The sequence below is a fragment of the Pelmatolapia mariae genome, linkage group LG14, assembly GCF_036321145.2.
Source record: "Pelmatolapia mariae isolate MD_Pm_ZW linkage group LG14, Pm_UMD_F_2, whole genome shotgun sequence".
In the NCBI taxonomy this organism is placed as follows: Eukaryota; Metazoa; Chordata; class Actinopteri; order Cichliformes; family Cichlidae; genus Pelmatolapia; species Pelmatolapia mariae.
Window position 1 is genome coordinate 39,167,118 of NC_086239.1, and position 27,713 is coordinate 39,194,830.

Below are 27,713 nucleotides of genomic sequence, written 5' to 3' on the forward strand. Positions count from 1 at the left end.
AAAAAAAAATCTAGATCTGATGACGTGAATATGAAATGAGCCCACTGCTGCTCCCGGAGGATGAACCTTTAGATGAGGTGACCTCTGACCTCTGCTTTAAAGAGACAAACAAACAAACAGCTGCACCTCAGCGCTTCAGTGTTAATGCTTGTAATTTGCGCGGCGGCCTGTAGAGGGCAGCAGGAGGACTCTTGGCTCTCAGTGCGCAGTTTAACCCTTTAAACTTTCTGCTGCCGCTGCATCTGTTCACAGGCCGCCTGTCTGAGCTTGTGTTACTCTGCATGTCGAAGGAACAAGTGTTTAAATCTGATCTGCCGTCTCGTCTCCTCTTTCAAACGCTCATATGAAAAACTAACTTCATGGTTTGTCTCTGATACGTGAAGCTCGCTGAGGTCTGAGCTGCAGGTTGTCATCGGTCCTGTTCAGGCTGATAAGCAGGTTACCAGTTACTGAGTCAACACACAGAGAGCTGTAGTTTATTATGATGTAAAACATCACATCTGAATCATTCCACTACAGAAAATAGACCCACAGATTTGAAACACCTCCATGTTTGGCATATTAGTGGGTTCACTATAGTGTTGTTTAGTTATTGGCAAGCTCCTTGCTCTTATTTTGAAAGTACAGGAAAGAGGGCCACACTGTAGAGTCAGCCAATTATAATGCTCCATTACTGTAAGCAGAAGTGGTTAGTGGTCATGTGACCCTGAAATTAGACTCAAGCTCGCTGTTTGTTGTCTGAAGAGTGCGAGATGCACACTTTTATATAAATGAATTTAATGTCAGGTTCTCTGACTCTTCATCACATTGCACACAATCAGTGAAATCTGTTCTCACCATCAGTTACCCAGCCGTGTGTGTGTGTGTGTGTGTGTGTAAGCTGAATCCGTCGGGATTACATCTCTGAATATCAGCCAACAAGGCCCTTCGATTACTGCCTTAGAAAAACCCTAATGGAATTATAATTGTGTGTGTGTTAGTGTGTGTGTGTTAGTGTGTGTGTTGGCAGGCAGATGACAGCTCCTGAGCATCGATCTTACTAACAGGCCTCTTTGTCAAGAAACAAACACACACGTCGCTTTCTGAACCGGACTCACAAGACCTCTCATTGGTTTATTTATATTTGTGTGTGTGTGTGTGTGTATACCATGTCTACATATCTTTGTGGGGACCAAAAATTGTCATGCTACTATACTTGTGGGGACCAACAGTCACATATGGGGACAAAGTGCCCGTCCCCACGAGTTTGAAGACATGTTTGAGACTCAAAATGTGGTTTTAGTGTCAGGGTCACAGTTAGGTCACAGTTAGGTCATGGTTAGGGTTAGCATTCATTGATGGTTAAGGTTAGCAGCTTGGGAAAGCATTATGTCAAGCAGATGTCCTCACTAAGACATTAAAAGAAGTGTGTGTGTGTGTGGTTGACAGGTTGACTTGAGGTCATCTGAGGTGACCGTGGACAAACTGCAAAGTCAATGAGACTCAACTTTTCTTCATGAATACATTTGATTGGTCTGTGTGCTTGTATTTGCTCTGGCTCCGCCTCCTTCACTGACCATATTTGAATGCTGATGACATCACGTCGAGGTGTCACATGGTCTTGGAGGTGAAGACATGTATGGAGTCACATCATGGGCCTGGACGCTGTCTCTCTCTGGAGCAGCAGCTGAAACCGGCTCAGAGAGCCAGCTACCGGGGGTTAGCTGGTTACCTACAGTGGCGTGCTTTCACAGGACGCAGCTGACAGAAGCTACAGCAGAATGCAGCGCTGTGTTATTATCACTCATATATGGTGTTTAATGTTTACATGCTGTCGGCTGTGTGGAGCACATGTTCTCCACATGTCTGCGTGGGTTCTATCTGCGCTCTCCAGCTTCCTCCCACTGTCCAAACACATGCACGTTTGGCTAACTGGACGCAGGCGTGGACACGATTGGCCCCGCCTCTTCCCTGTGACATTAACTGAAGTGTCTGAGTGGTGAAAACACAGAGAGGTCGCTCAGAGAGCAGAGCTATTTCTCTTTTGGAAGAAAGGTCTGCGGAATAATAAAGACGAAGCAGGACTTTCACTTTCACAGAGCTGATTCTGAAAACACTGAACCGCATCGCCTCCGCCTTCAGCCTCCGCCCTCAGCCTCCGCCTTCAGCCTCCGCCTTCAGCCTCCGCCACTACAAACAAACTGTTTTTGTCTTTTTGTCACTTCTTCTCTTTTTCTCGAACTCAGGTGGGGATGAAACATTACACATTAGTGCATGTTCAAAAATAATACATTTATCACCTGCAGCATGGCTCTGTGGTATAATGGACCGCGTGTTGGACTTCTAAGACTTTACCAAAGAAGCTATTCAAAGGTTGTTGGTTTGAGTCCCACCAGAGTCGTTATATAAAGATCCATCAAACCTCATAAATATCACGTTTCGGCAAATGTGTCGTGCTGTCGTTGAGATTAAGGGAGAATTTTAATATGAAACCGAACTCTGAGTTGGTGTTGAGTAGCATCATTTTATCGCTGTGAAAAACCAAAATCAGGCTGCTTTGCATCAAGCAACACGGTTCATTGTCTCTGGGTCATTCTTTTATGTCTGCCCATCACATATGTCTGTCTCTGTGGCACAATGGACAGTGCATTGGACTTCTAGAGATTTGCTACAGAAGCAATTCAAAGGTTGTGGGTTCGAGTCCCACCAGAGTCAAACTTTAAGCAATGTGGCCTTCTAGTGACTTGCTCATGGACACCACGAAGGCTGAGTTGATTATAAGATAATGTTGACGCTCTGAAAGTCCGCTTTCCCACTCATGTAGTTTCAGTAAGTACCTTAAAGCTCACCCAGCTTTGTCAACACCACAGTTCAGCAATCACACTGACAGTTAACTGTAGACTTACTGTTACACTAAATGCATTATTTTATCATCTCCCAGTTATCTGTTACATCGTCATTTGGATCATGGGGGAGTGAAGTGTCTGGATCCTTTATTCCATCAAACTGCAGTAACGGATCCCATCAGTTCAAATTCAGGGTTTATGCTTTAAAATGGATCAAACACCTGAGCACCTGTGGGTCATGTGACAAAGTGATGTTTTATGTCTCACCAGCCGTTTTGTAAGACTCTGTGGCGCATGATCTTGTACTGAAGAAATTCAAAGGTTGTGGGTTCAAATCCCACCAGAGTCAGTGTTTAAAGATCCATCAACCCTCATAAATGTGATGTGGCGCTGTGGTCAGAGTTTTTATGAAGAACCCAACTCGGAGTGATTGTAGTGTTTGTTGTTGTCGAGTAGCATCATTTTATGGCGCTGAAAAACCAAAATCAGGCTGCTTTGGATCAAGCAACATGGGTGATTGTCTCTGGGTCATTCTTTTATGTCTGCCCATCACATACATGTGGCTCTGTGGCGCAATGGACAGCGCATTGGACTTCTAGAGACTTGCTACTGCAGCAATTCAAAGGTTGTGGGTTCGAGTCCCACCAGAGTCAATATTTAAAGATCCATCAACCTCCTCCAATGTCCCTTTTTCACCAAATCCAGCTAGACGCACGTGTGGTGCTGCGTTCTACATTAAGTCAGAAGTTAGAAACCAAATAGCCGAGTTTCTTTACTCTTTGTGACGCTGCTGTGACTTAACGAAAAGCACATGGTCCTTCTAATTTAACCAAACTTGCTGATGTTTGTAACCTAAATAGTGCAGCCTGCATGTTCACGTTTCCAACATCGGGATCAAGTCGCTGTAAATTACTCATGGTTGAATTTTTAAGGAGGCGTGAATTCTCTCTGCTTTTCCATCGTTTTCTAAGCTGCAGTCTTGAGACGTCAGTATCCTGAGCGCTCAGATTCAGGTTTAAGGTTTCCTGCATCAGCCACAGTGAACTTTAACCCATACAGCCCTGAACTGGTTATAAAGGTGAACTTTAAAGAAAGGCAGCAGCAACAGAGGGCGGCACCGAAACTCCAGATGTAATGTCACAGTCTCGGCTGTTTCACCTTCTGAAAAACACAAAGAACCATTGACTTCACAGGCGAGCAGAAATCAAACGCACGCCAACCATCTCAACTATTTGGAAGCAGTTTTAATATTGAGCCCGTGCAGTGTAATTATGGGATGTGGTTGGATCGTTTCCCTGGTGACCGGTGTTTGTCGTTTATAATAATTAGTCCGACGATTTAGCATCGTCTGAGGTTAGACAGAGGCTCTACTGTGACATACAGCAGTGTGTGTGTGTGTGAGGCTCCGGCGGCAGATGTATACCGCAGTGTTTCCAGCCTCAGAACAACACAGTAAACAACATAAACAAAATACAAAGCACACATACATGTACATGCAAGCACACAGATTGGTTATTCAGAGCCACACAAACGAGAATTTGGACGACTCGAGCCTTAGTGTGTTCCATTACACAAAAAGGTTGTGCGTTATTATTATCGTCACAGACTAATAAGCTGGTGAACATGTGGAGTGTCCAGATTTGGCCCAAAGGATGATCTTGCAGTTTTTAATTATTCACTGAAAAGACGAACGCTGCCGATCTCAGCACAGCAGTGCCAGTGTCCATGGAAAACAGATGGGAAGTCCAAATATTTCACATTCAGACAAGTTTGGATCATAAAGACGTAGATGCTGTTATTCAGTTACAGTAATCCTAATTGTGATGCTCATTTACAAAGCCAGTAGATCCAGTCATGAAACTCTCGCACCGATCAACCAGCCGTGCAACCAGAACAAGCCGATCCGGTCAGCCTTTATGAGCCGGCTGCACTGAGAAGGCTTCCAGTCTGTACTTTGCTTCATATCCATTTTAAGCACAAACTCGCATTAAGAGTCTTTAAAGTAATTTTTTATTGGCTGACTTCACTGCCGAGTAGAAACAAAGCTCTAATGTGTTCATTGTGTAAACCAGGTGTGCTGGAGGCGCGTGAATCACGGCTCATTCCAACAGTGCTGTAAAACACACCGTCTCTGTCACTCTGTTTCATGCCAGCACACACACACACACACACACACACACACACACACACACACGCGCGCGCACACACACACACACACACACACACACACAGGCTCACGTCTGATATTAGTCACACAAACATGCATAAACACATGTGGGGGGTTTCCACTCACACACAGAGTCTCTCCTGGATGCTTCAGGAGTCCACTGACAGCCACACTCTGTGTCCCACAGCACAGCACAGCACAGCACAGCACAGCACAGCACAGCACAGCACAGCACAATAGGGAGAGCTCCAACAAAGCCGTGACTGAAACAAACTCCCCAAAATCTTATCTGCATGTTTCCAGGCTGGCGGCCAGGAACCGTGGTATGTTTTCAGTATTTAAAGCCGGACTGAAGTTATTCCAGTGGGACGTCATGTTACGTTTATGTGTGCATGCACATGAAACACTGAAACTTCACTCAGAAGTCTTCCAGCTGACTGGTTTGTGCGTCTGGCAAGTCCAACAGAGGTTAACCGCACAACTCAGAGGCCAGTCAGTGAGACAGAACAAGATCAAGACCATACAAGCAAGGTCTCCACGGCTCTATGCTATCCATACATGTGCCGGGGCTAGGTAGTCACCAGCACCAATCGTACAATGGTACGGTCTCTCTAAACAGACGCAGGGGGGCAGCCTGCTCGACTGTAATATCTGTCTGTGTACAGGTTCGGGTTCCTGGAAATTGAGCTGGGATCCTTGCCAGTGTTTGAGCGCCTTCCCTGGATCGTCAGTAAAGCACGTGAAGCTCAGTGACGATGTCCTCACATATGAACTCGGGAGAATTTTGGAAAAATGTTGGAAACCTGTTGTTTTTGATGTGGAGCCTTTCTGTGACCAATGCTAGGTTTGGTGCTTGGAGTCAGCTGTAAGTGTTCTTTCTGTCTTTGGGATCAGATCAACAAGCTTTACAGAAGAGCCACAAACATCATATTTGTTTTAATATATTTATTTAGCATTTTAGCACCAAAACACATAAGCCAATCTTGAACCATAGACTCAGGTGGGACTTGAACCCACAAAGTTTGAATGCCTTCGCAGGCGTAGAAGTCCAACGCCATGTCCGTTGCACCACAGAGCCATACTGACGTTGCAGCTGAGCTCGAATCGAGCCGACCTCGACGTGAGCTCTCAGTGCAGTCCTTCCTCTGGGAATCTGCTGAAAAGCTGTACAGTAATAACGGTACATTTATGTTTGGTGTTCCCTGAAATCTGTGATGTTTAAATATTCTCATAGCTAACCACGGGACCAGCGAGCTCTGCTTTCCACCGCAGAGCAACAGCTGCAGACCTTTCTCACCTGCAGGCGAAAGTTGCTGGGAGAATCCGGTCAGGATAGTTTCAACAGGAAAGGTGTGCTTCAGACACCTCCTCAGTATTGAAGGAGAGAGCGCTGTCTGGAGAGCACTCAGGAGGCACATGTGACCTAAGCAGGCAAATATGTGTGCTATTCTCACAGGCAGTTAGCGCTGGGAGCTGGCAGGTTGGAGGCTGTTTAATGTCCCATCAGACGGCGTCGGGCATGCAGCTCCTCCAGGCCATGTTTAGAAATGTGTGACTGACTTAATTAAGGTTAAAGCAGCACGTCCTGCGTCATCTTTAAGCCAAGCTGCCGTGTGAAAGCTGCTCTATCAGTTCAAGATGGAAAGCGACGCATCAGGTCGCGACCGTGCTCGTTTTTCTCGACTTGTTTGGACAAATTGATCCGGACTGAAACTTCAGGAAACCTTTCTCAGACAACGAGCCAGCGTTTGTTTGGCTACACCAACTCCAATGACGTTCAGTGGTCAGACAGATGTTAGTCTGCTGTCCTTTTGGATGGCGCTGTGACATCACCTGTGACCGACAGTTCTGTATTTTACGATTTTGACTGAACTTTGTTTCCAACGTGTTTCAGGACCAACTCTGTTAGGTGGGTTATTTACTGCTGAGTTTTCTCAGGTCAGGTCAAATTCCAGAAATGAGCCCTTGAAAAAGATGTTTCCATCCCTTAAACAGGCCGGGACAGAACTGGAACAAACTCAAGTAAAACACTAACGTCCAGATTTAGCAGTGTGCAAACAGACTGAGGTCAGAGGTCACACTCTCTCTCCCTGCTCTGAGTCAGACTTTACGTCCCCCTCTGGAGAAATTTCACTGAAGGAATTTCTGCTCCATTCTTCTTCTCTTACATAAGCCAGCTCACATCTATTGTCCTGACAGGCAGCGTTATTCCGAGCGGTTTCATCCTGTGCCAGCGCGACTGGCAGGTCAGGCTGATTTACTAAGGCTGTATTTTACCAGCATGAGAAACGTTCCACACGCTGAACGCAGACAATCCGAAGGTGTTTGGAGCACAAAGCCTCCTTTGTAGGTTTCTACTGTTTGGTAAAAAAAAAAAAACCCTGCTACATACCGACTCCAGTGGGACTCAAACCCACAACCTGTGTGCCCTAGAGCTGCACAGAGTCAGCACCACCTCTCTGGTTCATGTGTGGAGAGAGGCTGAAGACAAAAACCTGGACCTCACTGAGCCCTGACCATAAACTGCAGACGTGTGGTGCAGGTGAGCCAGGACGGCTTTACACATCACTGCTGCACAAACCGAAAACTGACTCTAAGCTGGTATCAACTGTGAGACCTCATTCATCTTCATTTATCTTCATTCATCTTCATTTATCTTCATTTATCTTCATTCATCTTCTCTTCTGCACTTTTGCAGGACAGATTAAAACGGGGGTGTCAAACATAAGGCCCGGGGGCCAGAGTCAGTCCACTGCATGGAAAATGTGAAGGAGGGCGAGATACAGACAACCGCTTGCACCTATGGGCAATTTAGAGTTTCCAGCTAACCTAACCCCACTGACTGCATGTGTTTGGACTGTGGGAGGAAGTGGCAGTACCCGGGGAGAACACGCAAACTCCACACAGCCCCCGGCCTGATGGTGGAGTCAAACTCACGACCTTCTTGCTGTGAGGCTACAGTGCTAACCGTATTAGCAGAACAACATCGTGCCATTCACATCTGTGAATCCTCTGATGGCGGCCCAGGCGTGGACTAATTTGGATGGCGTACACAGCGCTCGCATGTTGGAGGGTCTTCATTCTGCTGCATCAGCAAATCTTCTTTGTTTGTTTGCAGTAAATGTTAAAATCGTGTGCTTTGATAAAAGGTTAGATGCTTTTCCTCTTGGCTTCTTTTTGATTTGCTCTTTAAACATTTTAAATAAACTATCAACAAACATCAGCACGTACGAGTCACAGAGCTGCGTGGGAGACGGCACTGACGGTGTGACGTCGAGTGAAGCGAGCAGCTGCCTGTCCGTGTCCTTAAACGCACCACGGCAAACATCTGTACTGCCTGCATTCAACCAAACAACTGTCAGTCACGCCTCTGTGTGTGTGTGTGTGTGTCAGTGTGTGTGTGTGAGAGTGTGTTTCTGAGGAGCTGGTTGATGCTATGAGCACAAAGGAAACAGCAGGACAACAGTGTTATTGTGTGTTCGGTGTGAGTCGCAGCGAGGCCACACACGGTGTGTCGTCCTACACTGTGCGATGATGTGACTGTGTTTATGAATCTGGGCAGGAGTAACCTTGGCTGGTGACCACAGAGGGAAGCGGTGTCAGACTGCGGCGTGTCATGTTTAGAGGATGAGGAGGCCTCCCCACATGCACACGCAGCAGAGGCATGAATAAAACACAGACACAGTGTGTGAACTACTGTCTGAACCCCTGGTTTTGTCACCATCTCGGTTTATTTAGAGACAGAAGCGGCCATGTTTGCAAAGCCAAACTATCGTCTCTTCGTACGCTTGAAGAAACTTTTAGGCCAAAGGCAAAGCAGCTCGAGCTTTATGAGCGAAACCACAGAGACGGGGTCAAACGGAGAAGAAACCCCGGACAGCAGCTGAGAGCGTTCACTCAGTGCTGCGCCTCTGATTGGCTGACAGGATGTTGTGTAATCTGGGAGAAGCCTGGCTGCTGACTTGGTCTCCAGAAGGAAGTTGCAGCCAGCGGATACCAAGACTTTGTCTTCTGGTCGGCAGTCAGAAGCTAATAAAACCTTAGACAACGTTGTCTCCTTATGCTTGTTCGTGCACTCTGTGCCAGACGTCTTCCCGTACCTGTGATGTCACCGTTAACCATCACTGTTAAAAGCACTCAAACGCTCTGTGCTGACTGACATGCTGCAGTGTGATGTCAGACTCACCGCGCTGTCGGCCGATTTAGTGTCTGGAGGCAAATTTCCTTCAGGTGTGGGCAGCAGATACCCGGGTTCAGCTGCTCACAGCTAAAAACCACATGAATCCTTATCAGACTGGAGCCGGTAGTCATGTGACGCATCTGTGCAAACGCCCTCGTCTGTGTTCCACGTGGCCTGCACACCTGCATGCAGACTACCTGCTCAGACCTGATTGGTCAGTAACGCTCAGACTGCAAAGAGAAACTGTTTCATTTCTATAGATTTGACACATTTATGCAAAAATTAGTGCATAAATTTCACTGTAATATGATCCATCAGTCATAGGGTAGCCCCTCCCACCCCTGCTTCATCACGCTTTCTGACCGTCATCATGTGACTAGTGACTGAGACCACAAAGCCATCGGGGAAGTGATTCCTGAGCTCAGAGATCAGGTGAGCAGCAGGCACATGCAAACAGAAGAGTCGCCCCCTGCTGGGCACCACAAAGAATGCAGCTTCAGTGGTCAGCCATTCATACACCGATCGATAAATGTGTTAGTTCCTCCAGAGTTTCCTTTTGTGCGATCCAGCGCACTAACTGCATCGTTGCCTCTGCACCCATCTCCTCCCCCCACCTCTGCGTGATGCTAATGTTAAACGAGGACAGTCTGAACATTTTATCAAACACCCTCCAAGTTTCAAGTGTTTTCCACACATTATCATCCGCATTAGACTCACCTTAGTGAATAAGTGTGAAGACCAATGAAATGTTTATCTATGCAATGATACTTATTGATCAGGCAGCTGTGACTTCCACCCGCCTGCCTCACAGATCTGTGACCAATCAAACCAATAGATCAAAAACACGCCTGATTGGTTCCTGCTGAGCTTGAACGAAAACAGTTCAACCCCCAAATCACTGCTGCCAGTCTCAGTCTCATCACCACGACAATAACGCTCCACTGTGGCGAAGGACAACACACACAGACACACACACACACACACACACACACACACACACAGAAGGCGCCTGTGTGTCTCTGCTTCTCACAGCACTACTGGAAGTTTATATGCACTGTCAGTGTGATTGTTTAGCTTGGACCACAGTGTGTGTGTGTGTGTGTGTGTGTGTGTGTGTGTGTGTGTGTGTGTGTGTGTGTGGTGGTTGTGTGTGAAGTGTACCCGCTGCTGTGACAGTGGTAATGAATGGTCACGACTCTGTGTGTGTGTTCTGCCTGCATGGCTTTTCTTCCACCACCTCCTTAAACACAATAGGTGTGTGTGTGTGTGTGTGTGTGTGTGTGTGTGTGTGTGTGTGGGTCAGTGGGGTCTCCTGACATGGTCGTCTCGTCTCAGAAACAGAAGCAGGGCAGCAGCCGTTGGTTGTGTGTCTCTGAGGTTGCTTTTCATCCATCTTTGTAGTTTTGCATCGTTGGTTCTTTTTGGATCTCGTGGAAGCGTCCTTCTGTTTTTTCATAACCAGTTTGGGGTCCACAGAGGGGGCGGAGCCTCCACTCCCACCTAATCACCAGTTTTCCTGAGTTTGCTGCTTTTGCATCTCCTGGATTAGTTTCATCGTTCTGAGTTTCTTTGGTCTGAGTCTTTTTCGTTGTGCTTCTCCTTATCTCCGCCTCACAGCAGGTCTGCACATTCTCACAGTTATTTTGGATCACATTGTTGCCGTCCAGCTCCGCCTCTCACCTGGGACTCACTGTAACAGTTCTATTCTTTAGTAACAAGAAACATGTAGTACAGGAAACTGTGACTCTAGTGGGATTCAAACCTGCAGCCTTTGAATCACTTCCTCCACACATTGGCTTAACTCATCCCGTTGGGAGTGAGTCGTTCCCGTTCTGACGGTTGGAAATTTTTCTGTGGAGTCCCAGCAGCAGTGAACGCATCACACATCAGCGTGGCGAGCGGTGGCAGCAGTGAGTCTGAAACGTAGCGTGTGTTTCAGGAAAGCTTCAGACTGAGAGGTTTATCACTTCTATCAGTGTGAATAGCGACACTGAGCAGGAGGCGTGTCTCTCTCAGTGATGTCATATAAACACAAAGTCCACAGAAAAACGTAAACGCTCAGTAATATGGAGCGTTCTCCTTCTGAGGCCTGCAGACTTATTACAGAGCAGTGTGCTGTTTATAACAGATGCACCAGTTCAACCCACAACCTTTGAATAACTTCCTGTTGATGCAATACATACAACATATATGGGAGTCGAACCCACAACCTCTGCCTGCCTTCCTGTGTGCTTTGCTAGAAGACCCTTTCGCTGCCTCGTGCTCCACAGAGCCACACGGCTGCTCTGGCACTGAGCGGTTCAGCCTGTTTCAGGTAACGTCTGCCTCCTGCTGGGAGTCCACACCTGTGGAATGTGTAACATGATCTGATGAAGCCACTGTCACAGCGTGAAACGATGAGACTGTGAATGTGCAGACGACACGATTTTATATGGTTTCATCTGGAGATCCTGAGAAATGTCTTTTCAAATATTATCTGGTTGTAAAGTCCACAGTACGCTCCACAGGGACACACACAGCTGTGGGCGGCTTTCACAGACAGAAAACACCAATACTGGAGTGTCTGTGCCCCACACCCACGCTGAGCTGTGGGTACTTTTCTCACAGCAGGAAGCACTTGGAGTCACACGTGTTGGCTCTGCATTCGGGGATCTGTAAAGAGCAACCGGCGGGACTCGAACCCACAAACACGTCGGCTGGATCACAGATTAGTGACGATTTCACTCTCGTATCTAACCATGGAGGACACGCCGGTCCACTGACACGCAGCTGAGTTTAATTCATCACTGCTGTCTGTGTGTGTGCTTTTGATTCAGCTTCTACAACAAACTCCGAGCAACAGAAACGGGATTCAGAGCTGAAGAACTGGCAAGAAGCCACATGCGCTGACCTTTGACCCCGCTGTATGTAATGCTGCAATGCGCTGTGGGAGCTGAAGCAGTTTCCAGCGCTCAGTGGGAGTGAGACGGCCGGGTCAGAGGAACCGGATCCTGTTTGACGCCTGTTTAATTTAATGGAGCTGATGTTTGTGGACACACACACACACACACGCACACACACACACACACACACACACACACACTAGGCATGCTGTAAGTGTGAGTGTGTGTGTGGTGATGACGTGTGTCTGAAAGCGGATGCACCTGGAAATACCTGGGTAGGTGTTGATGAGGCTGGCGCACACACACACACACACACACACACACACAGCAGTGTGTGCTGAGTGCTGCAGGCACTGACAGACGTGTGCGTGTTTGTCGTGCTGTGCGAGCTCCACCTTTGTCTGTCTGTTGTTAGAATTGCATTAAAAAGGCTCCACCAGCACAAACACGGCCCACAGGTCCAGTTCAGGTGAAGCACCATACACCTGTCAATCAAAGAGGCCACGCCCCTAACCATAACCAAAGCAGTTTGTGTAGCAGACTGTAAACGTGTTTATTTCTGCTGTACAGTTTTAAAGTCTATGGGGACTGACTCCCTGATGGAGCCCCCGGTGGACGTTAGAGGAACTGCAGGGTTTGATTTTATTTATTTTCAGTCCCAGAAACTGCTGATGGCACAAAAATCATTCCTGGCTGCCTGTGGGCACAGAAAGATGACAATGTGAGCGGTGTGCTCTGTTCATGATGGCTTTTTGATTCCATAAGAACAAACGTACCCGGGAAATGAACGTCAGCCAATGTAATGTCCTCTAAAGTGATGGAAACGTACGTGTGTGTGAGTGTGTGTGTGAGAACCACAGTGCTGGAGCTGATCCATCACACCGTGTCCTGCGTCTTCTCTCAGGTTCACTGAGTGAGCAGCGTTGTTGTTTCAGACTCTCCAATCATGTTCTTGGTGTTCAGGTCCTGCACACTGGGACACGCCCCACTCTCCGTCTTTCACTTTCCTTCCTGCACACCTATCAGTTTCACCCAAAGACAATACAGTGAGTTATTACACAAAAGCAGTAAAGGGCTGAGATGTGTGTGATGAGCTGCTTATTCAAGACAGTTCATAAACTCTGGAGGGACTCAAACCAGCAACCTTTGAACACTTGTATTAAAGCGGAAGCCCGGCGTGCTGTCCGCTGCAGCACAGAGCCACGTGCAGCTCTGGGCTGTGTAATATTTGCAGTCAGGTTTGTGTCTTTGATGTGGAAGAGTTTTGGCTTCTTGTCAGCTCCAGTTACAAACCTGCACATTAATGCTCAACAACGTCCTGAGTAAAAACATCAAATGTGAAAAATATGAAATAGTCGTATTTGTTGAAGTTGGTCACATGAATATTTTTTGCTACAGTCAGCACAGCTTACACATGAACGTGTTTCAGTAGGAGGAAGGTTTCAAGTTACTCGAGAGGCTTCAGAGGGGGCGCGTCGCCCTGGGTGAGATCAGGGCTCCAAATGATCTTCGTTCCCTCTAAAAACCCTCACCTGGTTTACAAACTCGAGTCGGATGAAACGTCGTGTTCAGCTGCACAGACGCAGTGACTGCACAAACACCTCACTGAGCTCTGCGCATCATATTTCATTCATTTTAATGAACCATTTCATTCGATGTGTTTGTCTTTACTGTTATTGTGATGATGAATACTGATCAGAGTGAGCTGCAAACCCCTGCTCGTGTGTCGTGAAGTTCTGAATTTGAAGCAAACGGTTTAAACTCAGATCAGCTGTAGGTTGGAAGGCGGGCTCACGTCCTCGCTGTCGGTGGCTGAGCGACTGTTTCCACTCGAGGAGAAACTTTCTTCTGTTTTCGTCCGACGAACGATGAAAGTTCCTCTTTAGATTTTAGCACATGAAGCAGAACCTGCAGGTGTTTCTGACACAGTGAAAGAGTTTTGACCAGCAACCTGCAGCAGACCTGCAGCAGGCCTGCTCGCCATCTGGCTTTCATTACAGACACCCCGACCCCCGTCTCCCCCCTCTCCCCCATGTTCCCCCTCCCCTCTGACCCACATCTTCCAGTTTTCCTGCAGACAGCTGCAGAAACACTTGTTTACGTACAACGCTCTAATTGGGTCAATCTGTGTTACTGTATCAATGACTGTGTAGGAGGCCGTTATCCTCCAGTGGACACACACACACACACACACACACACACACACACACACACACACACACACACACACACACACACACACACACACACACACACAGGCTTTGGAGAAGAGACCTCATTCTTGTCGTTCAGCCAAACATTACATATGTCCTCACTGTTTTCACACAAAGGGAGAGTGAAACTTTTATTTGGACCCCTCCTCCTCCTCCTCCTCGTCTTCTTCTTCTCCTCTCTTGTGTGAGCAGCTTGTATGAAGCTCGTATCTCTTCATGCCGCTGCTGTCATGACATGAAGACACGTCGCACTGGGATGTGGTTTGTGTTGAAAGAAGAGGCTAACTGGGATTTTTGGTGTGTTTCTCTAGGTTTCTGCTTCCTGTGACACTATCACACCATGCCTGAGGGGTCACGGCGTGGCAGCCAGAGATCGCCCAGTAACACAGGTAAGGCCTATCCGGCTCTGATAAAGCTACTGTACGCAACACTGTCTCAAAGAAACGCTCTCCAGACGTGAAATATCTCATTTTGGTGAAAGAGCAGATAGCAGATACTGTTGTGTGATATTTGTGGTGCGTCCCAACGGCTACGACACACCTGGCAGTTGGCTCTTTTAGATGTGGCTGAGATGAGTCATCCAAACTGATGCTGAGGCCAAATATGTCCCAACAACACTCTTTGGCCAAACATTCGGTGCTAACTGGGTCGTACGTGAGGCTGATCCCAGGATTGTTGCGCAGAGTCTCGACTGAGCCAAAACTGGTGTTCAGGTATTGGCTCTCAGATCCATCAGCTGCTCAGCATGACGGCTTTCAGCTGTGTCTGTGTTACAGCTGCTGCTCACTGCGACGATCATGTTGGCCTCAGAGTTTCTTCTTTTAATCCCACAGATTATCTGATCTCATGCTGGGCGAGCATTTAAGATAATTTTGCCAAAGTTGTTGCAAATCTGCTTTTCAACCCACCTCCTGAATTATTCTCACCTCTGCTGGGGTCTTGCTGCTTCATTGAAGGAATACAAACTCCTGTCAGATTATTGTGTTTTGTTCACGTAGATTAGTGTTCAGATAATCCAGTGAAAAGCTTGACTCTGGTGGGACTTCAACCCACAACCTTTGAATGCCTTACACTTGTCTAGAAGTCCAACGCGCTACAGAGCCACGTGCTGTGCAGCTGACACAGCTGGTAGGACAACGGAGAGCGGTCCTGTTCTGGAGTCCATCCGGGCTTCTGCGAGGTTGTTAGTCGTGTTCTGTCTGAGTCTTTAAACAGGAAGCAGTAGTAGTTGAGAGGCTTATTTTGGAGTGTGAATCATGCAAAGCTACTCTAGCAGAGTCCAAGCATGAAAACGTTACGGCGCCTTTTTCCTGTGAAGAGCGTGAGGAACAGCTTCCTGTATGCTCCTCGTGAGCTTCCATTCATTTATTTCATGTGAGTTACAAGATACTGCATCAGGTGTAATTCCAACAATAAAGACTGACTCTGACGGGACTCAAACCCACAACCTTTGAATGGCTTTTTCTTCACGAGAAGTCCAATGCACTGTCCATTGCGCCACAGAGCCTGGCGTGCAGCTGGTACAGTGAGAGTAAGTGAGCATGCTCAGAAAGCCTCAGAGACCGCACCATCATAAAGAACAGCTGAGCTGAAAAGTTTGATTTTGGAAACTTCGTGCAGTGATTATTTGCAGAGTGGCGTTCCCCTTCTCGTGGAAGGAGCTCTGGACTGAGGGACAACAGCTTTGTTGGTGCTGTAAAGGTTTGGGAGGCCTTCAGGAGAGTTTCAGTGATTGTTGGTTCAAGTCCTATCATAGTCAATGCTCAAAGGTAACTTTCACTTCAGCGTGTGTCTCTTTGTTTGAGCGACTAACGAAACACTAAAGTTTTTTAGTGTCAGTCAATATTTTTGTTTATTTGTTTGTAACGCGTGTTCACCTCGTGACCTGTCCAGGGTGTACCTCACACAATGATAGCCGGGGTAGCACCCCCACACCTGTGACCCATTATTTGGGCATGTAGCATTTTGATGCCTCAGCTTTAGTGGTTTGGCTGGTGCCAGAAGCAGTGGCTAATGCTAGCTAGCTTGGTTAGCAATCCATAGAGACAGAGACCTGCTAATCAGAGCTCAGTAACATCCAAATAAAACCCTTGAACTTCACTAAAACTGGAGCTCCGCCTTCCTGCATGGGCTGTTACTACAGTAACCTGACAGCAACCACATTATTGGTCAGGGGCCTCTCAGTCAGAGAAGCCACGCCCCTAATAATGCAAACTTTATGCCATAATACAGTTTAAACAGGCGAGTTATAAAGAAGAAATTATCCACAGAGAACAAACAGTTTGTGTATCAGACTGTAAACATGTTAATTTCTGTCGTACAGTGTTAACATTCGAGTCTATGGGACTGACTCTCTGCTGCCTCTGCTGGACGTCAGAGGAACTGCAGTTTCTAGGACTTTTATGTTGGCTTCATGTTTTTAACCCTGGAGGTTGATGCTTGCTTAATACTAGAAGGTTCTTTTAACCTGATAAACACGACCACAGTCACATTAGACACTCAGTGGATAACACACTGCCCTTGTGTGGGGTTGATTCTCACCTGAGTCAGCCTTCATCGCTGCTTTTTAAACATCCTATCAACACAAGGACAGATGTGAGTCTCTGTTAAACTAATTTCACATTTTAAATATTCGGTTGTTTGATTTTCCTGTGACGCTGCTGAGCGTCACTTTCACTGCCTCGTTTCACTGTTTGGAGCCTCAGCTCAGATTTCTCCCTCAGCTGTGACTTCCTGTAACCAAACCAGAGAGGCCCAGCAGAACGGACTACACACACACACACACACACACACACACACACACACACACACACACACACACACACAGTAATGATGTGTAATTACACACAGCCGCCATGCTGTTTAGTTAGACCTCTGCTGGTATATTGGCTTCCATAGTTAGCGCTCGCGCACAAACACACACACACAGAAACATACCAGAGCACAGCTTCATTTAAAAAACACTGCAATTACCAAACACACACACACACACACACACACACACACACACACACACACACACACACACACACCAATACACTGTGTGAAGGAAGTTGTATGGTTTGTGGTGATAAACTGTAACTCTGAACAATGTTTCTGCGCTCACACACACACACACACACACACACACACACACACACACACACACACACACACACACACACACTTCATAAAGGGTCACACAGATCTGTTGATTGTAACCACAGAAAGGCGTGAGGCAGAAAATAGAGAGAACGCCCAAGATAAGGCTGCAGAACAAGGAGCCGGCGAGGAGGAGAAAGGGAGGCGTGCACCAGGAAGGAGGAAAGGAAGAAATGAGGGAGCGAGGGGAGAGAGAGGGGATTTTTTTTTTTCAAATCTGAAGTTGTGTTCTTGGCTGCGATTGGCTGCTTTTTGAAGCCTCCCTGCTGATAAAAACGTTGTGAAATAAATAAGTAAGAGGGAAGAATCCAGACTGGAAACAAAGGCAGCAGTTAGAGCACAGACATGCAGATGTGAGAGCAGAGGGAAACATCTGTCAGAGTTTCATAAAGCACTGTGTGAAAGGGCCGCTTCTCTTTAATAAATGATCGATGTTTCGCTGTGGCGTGCTCTGCTTAAAAGTCACTTTCATACCTGAAAACACAAAATGTTTTTCAGCTGAGGGTGAAGCTCCTGAAAAAGGTGGAGCGCTGCTCCGAGCGGCACAGACACGGTCTGCAGTGTGCACTCCCACCCTCACCTGTGACCTCGAGCTGTGGGTGGAGACTGATCGTACACCTGAAACATGAATAAAGCACCTGTAGAAATTACGTGGTGTGGACAGAAAATCCGTTTACTGCACTCCTGCTTCTGTGTGTCACACGTCTGTAACACGCTTTATGATGTCATCCACGTTGGGATGTTCCAGTAATGAGCTCAGGACGTGTTTTTGTTGCTTATTTATCAGATTTAATCAGAGGAACAGAGACGTGAGTTTAAACCAGCACGCTGTTTGAGGGCTGGAGACGTGAATGTAAACTCGAGGAAACTGAAACGAGACAGTGTGTGTGTGTGTGTGTGTGTGTTTCCAGCATTTGGCTTGGTGCCGTCAGAGGGGTCAAAGGTCATGATCTGAGAAGCCTCACTTCCTGTCTTTGTCTCTGTCAATATGTCTCTTTATCACTTTCACACGCACAGTTCAGTTCAGGCTTGTTGTCTCCACTCTCTCGTGTCTCGGGGCGAGACCTTCTGCGTCCTCGGCGTCCTCCTCGGCGACGCTGCTCGATGATGCGTCAGATGTACATGACAAAGAACACGGCGAGTCCTCTGATGTATTTTATTGAAAGGAGAGCCTGACAAACTCCTCGTCATGCTGCACATACGATTTCACTTCCTTCTCTTGATGCTCCACGTTTTCAGGGTGTCAGGCGAGTGGAGCCGAGCACGGGACCGCCTCAGTCCACCTTAATGAGTCTGGTTCCTCGGGTTGTCTCTGCGTGGTGGACGCTGTGCTTCATGTGTGTCTGCGGCGATGCGTTCACTGCACTGGTTTCCAGACGTGCTCCTGAGCACACGCAGAGATCTCAGCACAGGATCGGCTGTTGTTAATGCTGAGGTGCCGGCGCTCCGATGTAATGGCACATTGCACAATAACTGCGCCGAAGCTTTAATCACTTTAAATGCTTCGATTTTTATCGCGGTCGAGTCTGATTGCTCCAAATCGATTCTGCAGCGGGATGCTCGGCCTGAATATCAAAGTAGAGAGCGTTTGCATCCACTGTGTCAAAGCAGGACTTTGTGTTTGTTAAGGCGGCTCTGGAGCCATAAACTGAGATCATCTTCAACGATCTTAGGCTCTCCTTTCGCCCACTGAGGGTCCAGCTCCACTGTTTTCTTTGAGCTCAAAGTTCAATTCCAACTATTCAAACATCTGGCTTAACGTTACATTCCTCGTATTTAACCTTTCAGAGTTTGGTCACAGCCGTCTTTGTGTTTCTTCTTATCCTCAGAGTTAACAGCTGTGGGGGGTTAAATAACTGGGCGGAGCCCAGCTTCGGTTTCCAACATGATGAGTGACAGTTGTTGAGGACTGACAGGAAGCTGAGCGTGGCCTCTCAGGTCAGACTTCCTGCCAGAAACTTTGCAGATAACAAGTCACGTGAGACGAGGCGACATCGGGGGGGGGGGGGGGTTGATGGACATTTGACCGACATCTCAGCGCAGAGCACGTAAAGAGCAGTGTTGGGCAAGTTACTTTGAAAAAGTAATTCAATTATAGTTACTAGTTACTACTTCAAAAAAGTAACTGAGTTAGTAACTGAGTTACAATATTCTAAAAGTAATTAATTACTTGAAAAGTAACTATTGCGTTACTTTAAAAAAACCGTTTAACCCTCTGGGGTCCAGGGTATAATTGGCCATTTTTAACTACTTTTGGTTTTCCCTCCACATTTTACCTTTAAAAACTATTTACTTTGCCTTGTTTGGTATCATCCTTTTCAGCACAACCTCACGTGCCTGAACTTACAGTTATGTTTTCATTTTGACATACTGTATTAACACAATTGATCTAAAATCAGACAAAAACCATAAAATCCGAGTAGAAAAAGTTATATTTTTTACTGTAACAACCACAAACATGTTTAATGAATCATATTTCATAACTTTAAATGCAAATATAAATTGTCAATGTTAAAATCCTATGCACAAGTTTACTTTTACCCTTTTTTAAAATAACCATTTCAAACTATTTACAGAACAATCAGCTGTTCTGCATTCAATAAAATGCCACACAAATTATTTGTGCCACTCCAAATATTTCTGTCCACTATAAAGGAAACATCACAGCCTGATACGTGCAGGTCTGACAGCAGCAGGTGTATCACTCCTGTTTCTACCTGGAGACAGCAGTCGCCTCATTGTTCTAACACACAACACAAAACTATCCACAACACTACACACTAACTACACAAGACAACACATTAACTACACACTCCAAACACGCTAAACGTCACAAATCTCTCACATCTCCAAACTCGCTCTCTCTCTTTTTCTGCTCTCTCTCTCTCTCTCTCTCTCTCGCCGTCACTCCTAAAACTTCCCGTTTTGTTTTGTTTTTTTGCTCATAAGCAGAGAGTGCTTGCTAGCGCTAACGTGACGAAAATATTGAGGAAAAAACGCCGCGTATATCTTGTTTATCATGACTCTGGTTTTACGTGGCCTATCAACACAATTTAAAAACTGGTATATGTCACCTTGTTGCTTTGTCTTTAAGTGGTCATGTGATTGACTTACCACGACTACTTTATTCTTCCTCAGTCAAACAGCAGCACTCATGCGATTGTTTTGCCCCCTTAGCTCCAGGTGTTGTGCCAGACAGTGATCGTGATTTTCGCGTCCGCGGGAGCGCGCAGCTGCTTAAAGCTGTAGCGTCCAGATTACTTACAGCTACTTCCGTGCAGCTGATATAAGATGCGGTAAGCTGAACACAGCTTCAACCGTCTGTTTGTTGAAAAATAGTAACGGACCGCATTTTCTTGTTAGTAACTGTAACGGCGTTGTAACGATAGGAATAGTAATTAGTTAGATTACTCGTTACTGAAAAAAGTAACGCCGTTAGTAACGCCGTTACTTGTAACGCCATTACTTGTAACGCCGTTATTCCCATCACTGGTAAAGAGGAAACGAGCGCCTGAGAAGACCACACCAAAGACAGCAGACAGGAAGTTGATTACTATCATTATTATTATTATTATTGTCAGCGGGATTATTTGTTTTTGTACTGGATACAAAAATAAATCAAAATGTTCTTTCAAAATAAATAAATACATTTCAAACCCCCCAAAGGGCATAGAGGAGTTCCTTTGTAATAATAATAATAATTATTATATATATGTATTATATATTATATCCTGGAGCGCCTGAACGTCTCAGTGAATATGTTTATTGTTTTACTGTTTGTCAAAAAAAACATCCACACGGCACAGGAAGTTTGGTTGCCTAGGTAACCGTACAGCCCATCCACATGCCAGTCAGCGGTGTCCTGCGTTCTCATTGGTCATTGCTGCAATCACAGGAGTTTTACTGAGGACCCGCCCACCACGCCTGCTGTCACGGCGTCGCTGAGAAACACTTCCTGTTCAACATGTGGGCACGACTGCAGACGCAGTCAGGAATCAGAGCCTCTCGTTGCTCTGATTCCTGAGTCAGCTGTTTAGGTTCGATCCTCTGACGGTGTAACTCGCTCCGTCACTATTTAAGCTCCCTCCTGTCCGCTGTTTCTCCCTGCTGGAACATTATTGGCTGAAATAAAGGGCGCCATGTTCCTCACACAGGCTGTTTGACCTGATATTTGAAGGCAGCTTCACGGTGAGATTCCGACTCCCGCCCAGCGGTTGAGGACACCTGAGAGGACGGCTCGGCGGGAACGCTCCCGCCTCCGGCGCCGCCGGCTCCACGTGCTGCGGTCGAAGCAGAAACCTGTGGCGTCACAGTCGAACTCTTAATGACAGCGAGGAGCTGCTCTCTTATTACTGTAATCACACCCTGGAATCCACGCCGCCTCACAGATTTACAGCGTGTGTTTAAAGGGAAATTCCACCTTAAAAATGGTGAAACAGGAACGCTCTCTGCCTTCAGGCTCAGCTGTTTTTGAGTGCAATGACTGACGCATCCACGCTCTTTGTCTCCTGTAACCAGGCTTCTTTGCCATTTTTCCTGCGTCCCCAGTAAAACTCTGATTTTTGTCTTATTCGCCATGAAGTTTGTTTTTACCGTTTTATGGAACCGTTTTTAGAATCACTGTCAGCTCAGGAAATGTGGCTGTTTTTAATGCTCAGTGTCAGTTAGCTTCACAGCACGTCTGAAGAAACACGACATGTTCAAGGACCAAAGGAAATTAACAATATGCATTAAATTCACTTTCAATTCAATTACATTCAATGTGGTGTAGCTTCGTAACAGCTAGCTGCACGTGTTCAGTGATTGACGCTCTCAAGTCCAGTCAAGTATTTTTTTTGTCCAGCAGGGGGCGCCTCTGGTGTTTGCAGTGAGCTCAGTGAGCACATTCCTGATTACAGCGCTAAGTTTATAAATGCAGATTAACTTACGTCCCAGAGGGAGAAAGCAGGACGGTCAGTGACGTCACATCGGCCAACGCCTTCACACCAAATATTTAGTAACCCGAATCCTAACAGTGTATCTTTAAAAAGAAAATGTGGATGTGGTTTGCTGGTTGGGTGTTCAATATAATTTAACAGTTAGCTCTGAATGAATGAGCCGACGGGGTTTTACTGTCAGACAGCTCGCGCTTTATTTGTGTTAGCAGGCGTGCTAGCTAGCTCTAACATTAGCCCGAAGAAAAGCAGCTCCGGGTCGGATCTTTAAACCAAGTAATCTCTCCGTGAACTGAATGTCGACATTTTACTCTGACAGTCAGCTTCCTGTTTGGTCGGATGGGCCTCATTAGACAAAAGTAGGTTTTTGGGTAACGGCAGCTATGCTGGTGAAGTTTCACTTTTAATGAAAATATGTTTCCAGGTCACATGACTCACAGCACCAGCTGGCTGTGACGACAAACTGACCACAACTACAGACACTTCCTGTGTCAGTTTGTAAGGACACAACATTACATCAGGTAGTTACACAGATCTATTTACACATTTACAGGTATGTGTGTGTGTGTGTGTGTGTGTGTGTGTGTGTGTGTGTGTGTGTGTGTGTGTGTGTGTGTGTGTGTGTGTTTGAGATAATCTGAAAGCGCTGCACCTGACTTCAAATGCAGGATGTGGTTTGACAAATGCTCGTGTCATTTTCCCTCTCTCTTGCACACACACACACACACACACACACACACACACACACACACACACACACACACACACACACACACACAGCCAATAACAGGAAATCAGGAAATCAGATGTGTTGAGAAGCAGTTTTGTTCAGTCGGTGTTTAACGGTGAGCTGTGTCATTAAATCAGTGATCTGAACAGAGAAACATGTGGACCGCCTGACGCACACACACAGACACACACTGCAAACTCAAAGTAAGTCGCTCTATGTCTCTGATGGCTTTTTTTCTTCTGTTTGACTGAGCTGTGTGTTTTCACTCACGTTTCTCTGATGTTTAATGACGGGCTGTGAGGAGCACGCCGAAGGTGATCCTGTGCGATGTAGAAACCTTCATTGTAGCTCAGGATGAGCTGGAAATGCAGTTTATCATCTCAGTACTTTTACCTCTAAATACTAAAAGTATTTGAGAATATCTGCAGGAAAATATGAAGTAAAAGCTGTGAGTGCAGGGAATCGGTCCGATGGTTATCTTTCCCGCACATCAGCATAAAACAGTGCACGTGCAGCCTCTTCGTGTCTGATCCAGGTGTTTTCAGTCACAGGTGTGTGCAGCTGGCCTTTACCTTTACTTGTTCTAAAGAGCTCAGTGAGTTTGGGAGCGGTGCTGTAACAGGATGCTGCGACACTGCGTCCCGCCTCGATGCTCCACCATCAACTCGCAGCGGTGTGTTGCAAAGTGGAAGTGTTCAAAAACCACAGCGACTCAACTAGACCTTCGACCAGCTTCGATCTGTCATACAGATTAAATCTGCTGTTTATTCAGGTTCCTGCTGCGTCTCCTTATACGCTCGTACCGCGGCTTGGTGGCGTGTCAGTAATGGCAGAGAAAAGTCCCATTTTTGAGACCACCAAAGTCCCAGGTAGGAGGATGAAGGTGTGACAGGACAGCAATCACATGTTGTCAGACACTTGGGCAAACGAGCATTCCCCATCCAGTTGGTGAGAGGTTGCTGACAGCTGCTATTAGGCCTGCGATTGTTCACTGAACGCTTGTTAAACTCTTTGCTGCTGCTGCTTGGCGACTCGTTGCTCGTAGTTTGCAGACTAGTCAGCGTCTTCTATGCAAACTACGAGCAACCTGCTAGCAACCGAGGCAATCAGGGCAACGCTGTGCACCGCTCTGTGACCTGTTTCACGACTGTCCTCAGCCTGCTGGGAGACCGTATGAGGTTTAGGAAGAGTCAGGTGTAGGATAACAACTCCCACCCAGTTTTCTGTTGGTGGGTGGGACAAAGCTGAGCCTGATGGAGTTCAATGTGAGTCTGACGCTCATCCTCAGCGAGCTTTGCTTCCTTCCTCTCTGCACGTTTCGCTGCACAGTCTTTTATGGGTGTTTCTCTCTTAGCTGCTGCGATGAGGCTGACGACGACGTGAGCAGGCTGGCATTCATCCACGGCAGCTCTGTTTACAACGGAGCCAGACCACACAGTGGGGGGGGGGGTTCCTGTAAGAACCTGCAGTTACGAAACTCTGTAATATCAGCTGGAAAGTGGAAAAATGTTCTCATCTAACGGCGTACGGAAAGTCCTCCCGCCGGGACGTCTGGAATTTAAACGCTAATGGACTTTAATTACTTCTCCATCTCAGCGTCTCTCTGCCAGGCTCAGTTCAGGTGTGGTTCAGGTTTGCAGTCTGAAGCGAAGAATCAGAGGTTTTTAAAAGCGGCGCTCGCCGTCGCAGAAATGTTGCCATGTTTGGTGCCATTTCAGAGAAATGCAGAGAAGAAAATGAACAGACTCAGTAATTCCCTCTGAAACCACAAACTGGCAGGGAGCGTTTCTTAAACGTTTCAGGGAAACAAAAGAAATGAAAAACTTTGTGAACTTTGAGTTTGCAGCACATCGTGTGTTTCTGATGGCTTTTCTCACACGTCACACGTGTGTTTGTGGCACATCTCCTTCGGCAGTTTTGCCTTAAAGTAACATCTTAACTGTCTCTAGTGCTGTTTGATGACTTTGCAGGGGGGGCGGCCCCTCGTTAGACCTCTCAGTGATGTAGGGACCACAGACTGAGGAGCATCAGGGAAGTCCAGCATTGAGCTGGACAACATACTCAGTCCAGGCCGGGGCCGTCTCAGACTCCCTCTGGCTCGTGTTTGGTCCGACGATGTGACCTTTTAACCCAGAGAACAGTTTAACCCTGAGCCTCCTCCCTCCTCTGTGCTGTGCTATCAGCTTATCCGTGGCCAGCCGGCCACCAGCTCGCACATCATTACACGCCAATCAGTCCAGCTTCAGTAAGCCTCCAAACATCGCTGCTGTTTAGCTTCATGTCTTTGTTGTGCAGAGTTGACTTTTTTAGAAATCCTTCATCAAGACGGTGCGATGCCACGATCATCATTATCTTATGATGGTATGTCATCTTCGGCGCTCTCAGTGGTGCCTCGGTATTCGTGTGATTTCAGGAACCAGAGATGGTGAATGGCACCAGATGTTTATCAGCAGTCTGGGTTTCACGCTCTGTGACAGGAAATAAAGTCAAAGCTTGAAGACGTGCTGCTGATGGAGTCACGGTAAAGATGGCTGCTCCTTTAACATGTGAGAAAGTCTTTCGTGAAAAGGAAGAATGTACAAAAAGAGGAAGAGTGCGTCGGCCAGAGACGATCCGCTCTGCTGCGCACACACTTCCTGTTTACTCTGAAAGTCACACGGCAGGTTTACAGTGATCAGGAAGTCACCGTGGCAGCCGCTGGTAGTGTTTCTGAGGGATCACCTGTTGGACGGGCAGGTAAGGCGCTGCTTTGGGTTTTGAATGAGGGAGGAGTTTATGGTGGACACTGGTGTGGCCGCAGGTGTTGGGACATGGAAGAACAGAGCAGGCGTTCAGATGGTTTTTATCTTCCACTGTGGAGAACACCACACCCACCCACTGATGTTAGTGTGAAGGCAGCTCATCAGCATCGGTCCTTCCTCTAAACCAGAACGAGAAAACGAGCCTCGCGTTCATCGAGGATTCAGCCTGATTGATTGATTTCTGATGATAGATCATTCAACTGTGAGCTAGCAGCGGAGACGACTGGATGGCTGTGGCTGAAGCCACTGCCCAGCTGTGGCCCAGCTGTGGCCCAGCTGTGGCCCAGCTGTGGCCCAGCTGTGGCCCAGCTGTGGCCCAGCTGTGCAGGGTAAACCACAGGTCCACCTTACATGGGCCAAAGGTCTAGAGGCTACATCTTGACACCACCTCATGATTCCTTACCAGCTGACCCACAAAAAACACAACATAACTGAGGTGTAAAAGTGGGCGTGGCTTAACCCTATACACCCGCCCAGCTTTGCTGAATCATTCTTTCAGCTGTCAAACGTAGTCACAGCGTCATACAGCACACTTTGGTCTTCAGTGGACCATGAAGCTCTCCTTTCTGTCAGTGTAAAGAAGTCAAGTGTACGTTTAATCCCTCAGATGTATTAATATGAGAAGAAGTGAAATTCCAACAGTATGTCTCAGTTTTTCCACATGATAAAGAAACGCTGCTGCACGACTCTCCGAGCTGAAAGAAACAAAAGAAACGTGTTACTGTGGACACACTGTAAAAAATGGTGTTGTTGTAAACTTTGAAAGAACTTTTCTGTCATTTAACTGTTGATCTATTATTTCATTACTTTGCTTTGTGAATGGGCGGGGTCTATATCAGTGGGAAAAGCTGTCACACAGGCTGTAACCGGCCAGTTCTGGCCCCCAGGCCTTATGTTTGACTTCCCATCCTTGTCGCGGAAACTGGCTGATGAAGTTTACATACACGCTTTAATTTAGTCATGTATGTTTTATAGAGTGACTCAGTCAGTCAGCAAAGCTAAGGATTTTGGGTAGAAGAAGCTCAGCAGAGTCACACCTGGGCTCAGGTCTACTAACACACCCTCAGTTACCCTGGTTCACGCAGTCAGGTGATGAAATGTAAACACTCAGGTCACAGAGGAGGACGCCGGCCGAAGGTCAGGCTTCGGGAAGTTCCCCTCGTGTCTCTGCTAAAAGCAGGTCACTCATCAGCCCGCGCGGCGAGCTTTACAACAAACAGAGATGCTTTGGATGTTGTGCGCTCACAGTCAGCTGTTCTAGTGTGTGGTGAGTTCACTGACCCACTTCTGCACAGACAAAACGTCACTCCTCTTTGTCCCCCGGAGCAGCTCTGTGATCTAACACTGTTTCCCATCAACGTCATATGTTCTGCTGCCGAGCCCGCCTCATCATACACATTAGGAAACGTGCACGTTTGACTCGTTTTGTTTGAGTGTTTTAGCTAAAAATACAGCCTGTAAATAAAAGATGTCTCGTTTTATGACGACAATATCAGGTTTTTGGAGCCAGAAGGGAGAAATGGAGTGTTATAAGCTAAACTTGCTTAGCAGACAGCTAGCAGCTACACCCGCCTGTAAGTCAAATAGGCCACGCCCCTAAAAGTGCAACCTTTAAGCCGTAACTTATAAAAACACTGTGACTGCTGGAGCCTCTGGTGGATGTTAGAGGAACTGCAGCTTGTTAAACTTCCCTGTTGGCTTCTTTTTTAAACTCTGTGTTTAAAACGAGCTCGTGGACTAATTTGTGTATTTTTCTCGCTTCTTTTCTTTCCAGCTGCCAAACGTCCCTCCTCAGTCTCATCTCTGAGTGGGATTGTGGGTAGGATGATGTCATCCGGAG

The 27,713-nt window shown here is 46.8% G+C and overlaps 1 protein-coding gene and 2 non-coding genes across 4 annotated transcripts in view; all 3 read left to right on the plus strand.

Moving 5' to 3' along the window:
• plekhg2 (pleckstrin homology domain containing, family G (with RhoGef domain) member 2) overlaps positions 1-27,713 on the plus strand; it is a 68,563-nt gene that overhangs the window by 785 nt on the left and 40,065 nt on the right. For both annotated transcript variants that reach the window (XM_063493245.1, XM_063493246.1), the window contains exons 2-3: positions 14,579-14,656; positions 27,648-27,713. The exon at positions 27,648-27,713 is cut by the window's right edge and continues 461 nt beyond it. In XM_063493245.1, coding sequence (XP_063349315.1) covers positions 14,608-14,656; positions 27,648-27,713 — 115 coding nt within the window. In that variant the 5' untranslated portion in view covers positions 14,579-14,607. The remainder of the gene's footprint in view (positions 1-14,578; positions 14,657-27,647) is intronic.
• Positions 2,603-2,694, plus strand: trnar-ucu (transfer RNA arginine (anticodon UCU)). The gene is given in 2 exon segments: positions 2,603-2,639; positions 2,659-2,694. It is a non-coding gene; the product is annotated as a tRNA-Arg (tRNA).
• trnar-ucu (transfer RNA arginine (anticodon UCU)) lies at positions 3,387-3,478 on the plus strand. Its single transcript is given in 2 exon segments — positions 3,387-3,423; positions 3,443-3,478. It is a non-coding gene; the product is annotated as a tRNA-Arg (tRNA).